Source organism: Equus przewalskii, chromosome 32 (genome assembly GCF_037783145.1).
Source record: "Equus przewalskii isolate Varuska chromosome 32, EquPr2, whole genome shotgun sequence".
Taxonomy (NCBI): domain Eukaryota; kingdom Metazoa; phylum Chordata; class Mammalia; order Perissodactyla; family Equidae; genus Equus; species Equus przewalskii.
Genome location: NC_091862.1, coordinates 19,221,387 through 19,229,338, shown reverse-complemented (window position 1 = coordinate 19,229,338; position 7,952 = coordinate 19,221,387). Strand labels below are relative to the sequence as shown.

Here is a 7,952-nt window from a genome sequence, read left to right as displayed (position 1 = left end):
GGAAAAAATGGCAGCGAAAGATGGCTACAACATCTCTACATTCCTTTCCATGCTGGGGCAGATTGTTTCTAAATTTTTGTCGGAATATTTGAGTACAAGAAACAGAAACCTATTCAAACTCGTTTAAACAAAGAAGGGAAGAAAGGGCAGCCAGATTTCATGAGGAATAAGGACTGGAAACTGGAAAGTCAGGGAGAGAAATGGTTCTCCAACTGTCCAGAGTCAGCTGTCTCTAGTTTTTGTGTCTGCTCCGTTCTCCCGTGTTCCATCGAAGTATGGGCACTTCTAGCTTCAGTCCCAGCTCTACAAGACTTTCTAGTTCAGAGTATTTAGCATCTTTATAATTCAATTCCAGATTCCCAGATGATCTCTTGGCTTGGCTTACTTCAGCTGGCTGCCTCTGATCCAGTCAGTGTGGACTAGGACTCTTGGTCACCTGATCAAAACACGGTTGCCCAGCCCCAGCATTTCAGCAGGACCTAAGGGACCCATTCAGAAAAGGGCACATGAACTAGGCAAACTAATTAACATCTTGCTGCAATTTACGAATAATTTAAATTCAATATTCTGTTAAGCGGTGTAGTGAATCAATTATTGTCACACATACATCCTTTGGGACTCAATAAACTGAAATCAAGTCAATATAAACAAATGCTAGAAGGTGAGGTAGATTTGGTCTGTCTTCCAGAAAATTTTTACCGATAACATAATTTCTCATTAAAATATGTACTTTCAGTTTCTACTTTGTTCTTCTCAATAAAAGGAATGTTTATTTTTTCTTTTATTATTTATTTATTTTATTTATTCCAGCTGCCCCTATGAGACCAATAACAGAGCCTTTGTTCCTCTGGTAGCCTTTCAACAAGACAATGAGGAATGGCATATTCAGGAATGTTATGAATTCTCGATCTTTAGCCTTCCATGCCGAATAATTTAATGAGCTGCTTTCGTTTTTGTATGTTGACTCTCTTTTTTCTTTTTGCCTTTTTATTTTCATTTTATTAACTGAATATTGTTTGGAGCTGTCTTGACTCAGCTAAACGTAATATAGCTATCTATAACTTGTCAGCGGAATACACTGTCACATCATCATCTCTTGATCCATTCTTCAGTAAGCAGGTAAGAAAGATTTCCATTTGGGAGAATGTCACTTGCCCAAAGGCAGAAAACTATTGAATTGCTTGGAATCAACACACTAATTCATTTATTAAAACAAAACAAAAAAATAAATAAAACTGTTGAGAGATTATTATGGGTAAAACTCTGCTCTGTGCTTAATTTTAAAATGAATAATATAAATTATTAAAAATTTTAACATTTTACTCTAAACTTAAAATGGCTAATTTTAATTTAAAATCTTAAAATATCTATCAATCTTAATTTAAAAAATCAAATGCTCAATTGAAACCGAATTACATGAAATATCATGAGTTTGAGGATCCATTATTTTGCCTATCACAAAGGTAGATATTTTGGGGCAGTGTTGATTTTTACCTACAGAATTCTGAATATGTCATGGCCTCCTGGAGCATGGAGAGGATAGACTACAAATTCATGAGGCTAACCTACATTAGCAGAGATGCTCCACCTTCAGAATTCCACATGTCCTCTATGAACCAAAGTTTTGGGAATGCCAGGATGGGTTCATAATCTGATGAGAGGGATGAGGTACGAAAATCAAAACAGAAATTCTAAAGTCAAAAATGATGGAGACTGGCTTAAATTGGTGATCTCTTGAAGTCTCTTTCACTTCAAAGACCCTGGAAGTAGAATGGAAAAACTGACATTTTTGAGTATCTACAGAGTGCTAACCAATGTAGTACAAATTTCCCTTTTTTTTTTTTTTTCCAGTTTTCTTCACAGAACCCCAGGAAGAAAGTAGTATTAATCTCATTTTACACAGGGGGAATCCGCCTGTTAAGAAAAGTAAGGAATTTGCCCAAGTTTGCACATACTCCCAAGGCCTGGAATGAAATTCATGTCTGGGAGACAACAGAGCCTAGGATTTTTCCACTACCCCACAAGGCCTCTCAGCAAGAAGCTGTTCCTTCTCCAAAGAGGTTTATAATCCAATGACGACAAATTATCCAAAGATTTATTTTCAACCTAGATGAAAAGATGGATCATAAAATTCCATGGGGAAGTGATCTCTTTTGCAATTTCCCCCTATGCAGGCATTTGTATTTTTAAAAAACTCTCCAGGTAATTCCTCCCCACCAGCCTTCCAGCGCTCCTGTCTCGCCTCTTCATCTGATCAATTCCTATTCATCGGGACTCAACTGTGGTATCACCATTTCCAGCCCTTCTTTGGCAGGTTAAAGTACCCTCTACCAGTCCTCCTCGTGCATGAGTCCATCAGTGAACTCATCACATTGTTTTACAATTTCTTATTTATGTGAGGTTTGCCCTCTTTACACTGTGGTGAGCTTGTTGAAAGCAAGAATTGTCTTCAGTACCCAGGACGTCTCACATTCAGTAAAATGTGTTTCAGGGAACTAAATTAATAAACAAAAATTTCAGAGCCACTTGGAAATAGCTTAAGAAAATCTTCAAATCTGTTTTGTTGTTCGCTGCACCCAGTGAGCGTACTAAGTCAATAAATATTAAACAATAAAATAATTTTATAAGTTCCAAGCGTAAGACCGCCTCTGGATGCGGAAGCGCCACAGAGAACTACATTTCCCGAAATGCCTGAGCCCCAGTCATAGTTGGTTTGCGGACTGTTCTTGAATGACTGTCACATCAACCAATACTGTGACGAGAATTTCCAGGCACGGGCAGGAGGTGGCCAATCACAAAGGGGAGGGCGGGCACTCCCGATTTCGGTTCAGAAAAAACCCGTCGTAGGTCTTCTGTGGCTCATCGCAGCCCCGACAGGGGCGGGAAGTCATTAACCCCGGAGGGTTTCGTCCCTTCTCACCCCGACTCCACGAATTAGAAGTAGTCTTTATGCGCTTCCATCCTTCCTTTCGTTTTTCCTAGTTATCACATCCTTCCTAATCAGGTGCCTCTGCTGCCCGTCCACCTTTCCCTGTTGAACGCACTCTCCGGCAGGATAGCCGTAGCGGGAATCTCTCTCGACCTTTTTCAAACTTGAGCCAGACATTTGTCTCTCAGCCTACAAACGAGGTTTGTGTCAGTGCAGCAGCGGAATGGTCTCAGCAAAAACTTCCCCCTTCCCTCCTTTCCCCTTGCAAGAGTGGATGGAGCTACTGAGGATTACTTAGTGGATAGTCAGCATTACAGGGCGGATTGAAGGTTCTGAAAAATGAGTGGCAGCGCGGTGTTTACTTCCACCCTCGCTCCCGCCCCATCACCACCCACCCTAGCGTGCGGACTGAATCCAGGGGTGGTGTGTCACTGGTCGGGGCAGACACCCAGCCCTGGAGCGGTTCCCCTTTGGCAGCCTCTTCTATCCTAGCAGCTACCTGCCACGGCCACGCTTTAAGCCCACCGACACGAACAGCTTCAGGAAAGAATTCATTTTTCCCCCTGTGGGTTTCTCTCCTTTCCTAGTACCTTGAAGTCTGTCATCCTCTTGCCACCAACATAATCGTTGTCTAGACGCGCTTTTTCCAAAACCAAATCCAAAACAAAGCCCAATGCACAAAGCAGCAAAGATCATATTGCAGCTAGCGGCCGGGAGTGGGCACCTCGTTAAAGGGCGCGAGCAGAAACCCACGCTTTAATGACCGAATCTGAAATAAAGGTTTCCTGCTGCGTGTTAGCCGGCCACATTTTCCCCTCCCGGCTGCAGGAGCAGCAGCTGCAGCCGCTGGCGGGGCGAGTGGGGTGGGAGAAATTTAGCCCCGATCTGGGATTTTCGCAGGGGATAATTTAAGCCCCAGCTCCGCTCCCGCGAAGGGGCGGGGGGCGGGGGAGCGGGGAGTGCGGCGCGCATGCGCAGGCTCGGCAGCCCGGCTCCGCGGAGGCCCAGCTGCCGCCAGCGCCGCGGCCGACGCTGTAGCCGCGGCTGCCCGGGCGGGCGTTGGGGCCGGGCCGAGCGGCGGGGAGCGGCGGGCTCGGGAGCCGCGAGGCGAGGCGGGCCGGGCGAGGCGGGGCGAGGCGGCGGGCGCGGGGACCCACCCGCGCGATGCCGGGCGGGCAGCGGCGCTGAGCGGCGGCGAGGCCGAGCGGCGGCGGACCGAGGGCCGGCGACCCCGCGCGGAGGAGGAGCCGGAGCGGGAGCGAGCGCCCGGGGACTGCGGGCGGCGGGCGGGCGGCGGGCCATGGACGCGGCGGGGGCGAGCCGGGGCGGCGGCGCGGCGCAGCGGCAGCCCGCGGCCAGGTGAGGCTGGGCGGAGCGGGCTCGGGCGCCGCCGCCTCCGCTGGGCTCCCGGGCCGCGGAGCGAGACGGCGGCGGCCGGAGCGGCGCCACAGCAGCCGCGGTGAGCCGCGGCGGCCTCGGAGCAAGAGGGGTCGCCGCTGTCGTCGGCGCAGCGTTTCCTGTCGGGATTGTCCCGTGCTTCTCCCCAGCCGCCCCCTTCCTCTCCGGCTCCCGCGCTCTCCCGCTCCTCCGCGCGTGGCCCGGGTCGGCGCTGCCCTCGGCCCGGGCGCGGGCCCCCGCCCGGGGTCGCCCCTTTCCTCCCCTCCCGGGCCGCGGGGGCGCCCCGTCGAGACCATGAGGAAATTCAACATCAGGAAGGTGCTGGACGGCCTGACCGCCGGCTCGTCGTCGGCCTCGCAGCAGCAGCCGCAGCAGCACCCGCCTGGGACCCGGGAGCCCGAGATCCAGGAAACGCTCCAGTCCGAGCACTTCCAGCTCTGCAAGGTGAGCGCGGCACGCAGCCCGCGGAGACGGGGTCGTTTTAGGGAGCACCCCGGGCTGGACGGGGGAGCGCGAGGGCAGAGAGCGCCGGTCATCGCCGCGGCTCGCGTGCACGGCTCGCTTCTCCTCCCGCCGGCATCTGCTTGCTGGGTTATTTTGGAGATTGACATCATCTTACTCCTTTTCGTTGATTTTTTTTTTCCTCTCCCCTTTTCCTAGGCAGCAATCCTTTCCAGCTCGCCTGTAACGTCTTACGCTGACCTTTAATTCGTCTTCTTATTTATCTTGTAGGTTTTTGTATTTGAGCATTTGGATGTAATTCACCAACTTGGAAGTTTCCTTTGGTAGCAGTGTCTAATGAATTTTGTTTATCAGAAAGCCAAACCTGTTCAACCAGATCTTTGCTCATCACTTTCACCTTAAAATGTGCTAGGAAGCTTAAAATATGAAATCACAGGGTCCTTTTATCACTGTGTTTGGTTAAAAAGTTAGTACGGAGATTTTTACCTGTTAATGGCACGACAGTTGCCTTAGCGGTCTGTAATTCAGAAAGAATGATGCAGCGAATTAATTCACCAGCTGCTCAACGAGAAACACAAACTTGTCTTGTTGTTAATACCGCCCTTTCTCATAATTACCATGCGTTCATATGTCAGAATTTATTAAAAGTGTGTACATACACGCTTTTGTCCTAATGCCCTAAAAATATTGAGGATTTAAAAGCAAAATACAAAGATATATGTCGTACTCGTTTTCATTGTGTGAAACTGCAAAATGTTGGGGTACATGTTTGATAATAGCTTTTCTGAATCCTTGCCTAAAGTCATTATATGACAGCTTTTCCTTAGAATTATTTGCATTTAGCCTCCAACTAAAGTAATGATAAAGTTGTCACACCTGAAATAGAGCATGAATTGCATTTTTAAATGAATTTGCAGAATTTTTGACCATTGCAAAGTTTAATAATTTGGTCTCAGACGTAACAGTATAGAATATTAATAAGAAATTTTCTTCTGTAGGATACCGGTATTACAGAAGAGCAGAAATTGAAGTGTAACCCTGGGATCGGTTATTTTTGTTGTTTCACGTTCTATGTGAATAAGTTTTTTTTGTTAATGTAGATTTCGTTGTTTGTTTTCAAAGCGGTAAGTGGTTGTATATGTGTTTTGCATCAGTTGTAGTTGCTTCTAGATTCTAATGCTTCTGTTGACTTCTGTTTGTAAATTTCGCCTGCTGCCCCGGCTGCTGTGATGTCACCTGCCCATCCCTAGACTGTTCGCCATGGATTTCCCTATCAACCCTCGGCCCTGGCCTTTGATCCTGTCCAGAAGATCCTGGCAGTGGGCACTCAGACTGGTGCTTTAAGGCTGTATCCTTTCATTTTATTATTTCAACTTCTACTGTATTCTCCCCGGTTCTTCTGTGTTGCTGATGAGTTCCTTCTCCTCTTTAATTCCAAAGAAATGGTGTCATCGGGTATATGTCATGTGAAATCATGTGGTGTTGGCTTTCCCCTCGATTATTATACATATAGTCAGGTTATATGTTGATGTGTTTCTCAGCTTTCAGTTCATTGCTAAACATGTATCTACGTAGAAAGTTTTGCTGTAGTAACTACTGTCTTTGCAAGGAGCTAGAAGTTTCTAAGGGGAAATATATCAGCTTATACCGATGGTCTGTTGAATACGTTAAGAATGAGGTTTAAAGACAATAGCACAGGGCACATTTTAATTGCTTTTTAAAAATACTGTGCATGGTAGGTGTTGAACTTATGACCTATTTATTATTCTAATAAATTAGAGGTTGAATTGGTTGTTTCTGACTTGTCTATCTGGAAAGATTAGACAAATGTTGCCAATGAATTTTATATGAATAGTTGCTATTTCTAGAAGTTTTAGAGCCTCATAACACAAATGGATAAGTGTACTCTCTTGATGTGTTTTCCCTTTTGTCGTCTCCATTTGTTCTGTGGATGTGAAAGCTGTTAGGTCAGCAATAGTCTGAAGTATTAGTATAGAGAGAATTATTTTTCCTGGTTATGCATGAACTATAATAGTTTTGTCATGGTTTTTCCAAATACCTACTCATTCTTCAAGATCATTTTTTTATTCTAAACAATGGAGAATACTTCTCACTTCGTTTGTAAAACTATTTAACTTGAAATAAAATTATGTTTGCATTTACTATGACATTTAACCATGCTTAACCAAAATATCCTTGTTTTTAAACTTAAACATAAGATTTTTAAAAGAGCATGCTTTTAAAAATGCTTTTTGTTCCTATCTCTGTAGAATATCTGCTTCCTCCATGTTGTTTAAGTAATGTATTGGTAGCAAATAGAAAAAAAAGTCAGTAGATGATCTCAGTAGACATTGCTGTTGTCAGAAAACCAAAAACAAAAACGGAGGATGAGGGAGCTTTACCCCTCGCGATTTAGATTTATGTGGCTCCTGAGAAGGGAGAGGGGAACCTGCATTTGAGTTCAACACGTGCCTTGCATTTTTCTTACGAGCTTTTAAAATCTTCATTTTGAAGAAGCACTATACGTGGTATCAGGATACACAGCAAGTTTCATTTGTGATGAGAGTGCTGCCTTCAAAATGCTTACCCACGTTTTCAGATGGGCCCTGAACTGTGTTCCTAAGCGCAGTCTACCGTTCACAGGATATACCAGTAGTGCGCTCGAACCTGTTAAAATGGTAAAATCAGCCAGGATAGATCTGAATCTGTGAATTTCTAAGTCGGTGTGTCTGAATGGCCCCTGCCCAAATGTCTAGATAGTTGAGACTAGAATGTTTTGACTTCGATTGTTTGGATACTTTTATTCCTGTATCCAGTGATCAATACCTTCTAGTTTAGGGCTCCTATTTTAGCCTTGTGAAGATGGAAATAAAGTTCATTTTGTCAGTGTGGGTACTAAGTGTGTAGCACACTCTGCAGTGACAGGACTGGTGCATTGTTGGATCTAGATAGACTGTTTGGAACTGAAAGCAGACTTTTTTGTTCCCAGCAAAAGAATATTACCACTGGACCAAAAGGAAAAAACATAGAGTTGAATTAAATCAGTTATTTTTAGATTATTTGGTTTTGCTTTTAAATGGGTTCAATTGTTACTGTTGTCCCAATGTAGTCTCAATTTTCTTATCCTACATAACTTTTGTTCCTTTTAACAGCCAATCTGCCC

The 7,952-nt window shown here is 45.1% G+C and overlaps 1 protein-coding gene across 5 annotated transcripts in view; it reads left to right on the top strand.

The window, feature by feature from the left end:
* The first annotated feature begins 4,150 nt into the window (after positions 1-4,150).
* The window catches only part of STXBP5 (syntaxin binding protein 5), a 167,304-nt gene continuing 163,502 nt past the window's right edge, over positions 4,151-7,952 (top strand). For 3 of the 5 annotated variants that reach the window (XR_011535637.1, XR_011535636.1, XM_008540093.2), the window contains exons 1-2: positions 4,274-4,771; positions 6,040-6,137. Coding sequence is in view for 3 of the 5 variants with exons in the window: in XM_008540093.2 (XP_008538315.1) it covers positions 4,622-4,771; positions 6,040-6,137 (248 nt within the window). In the remaining 2 variants the exon portion in view is untranslated. Of the gene's footprint in view, positions 4,772-6,039; positions 6,138-7,952 lie in introns of all 5 variants that reach the window. The other 2 variants (XM_008539939.2, XM_008540177.2) reach the window with 2 other exon arrangements.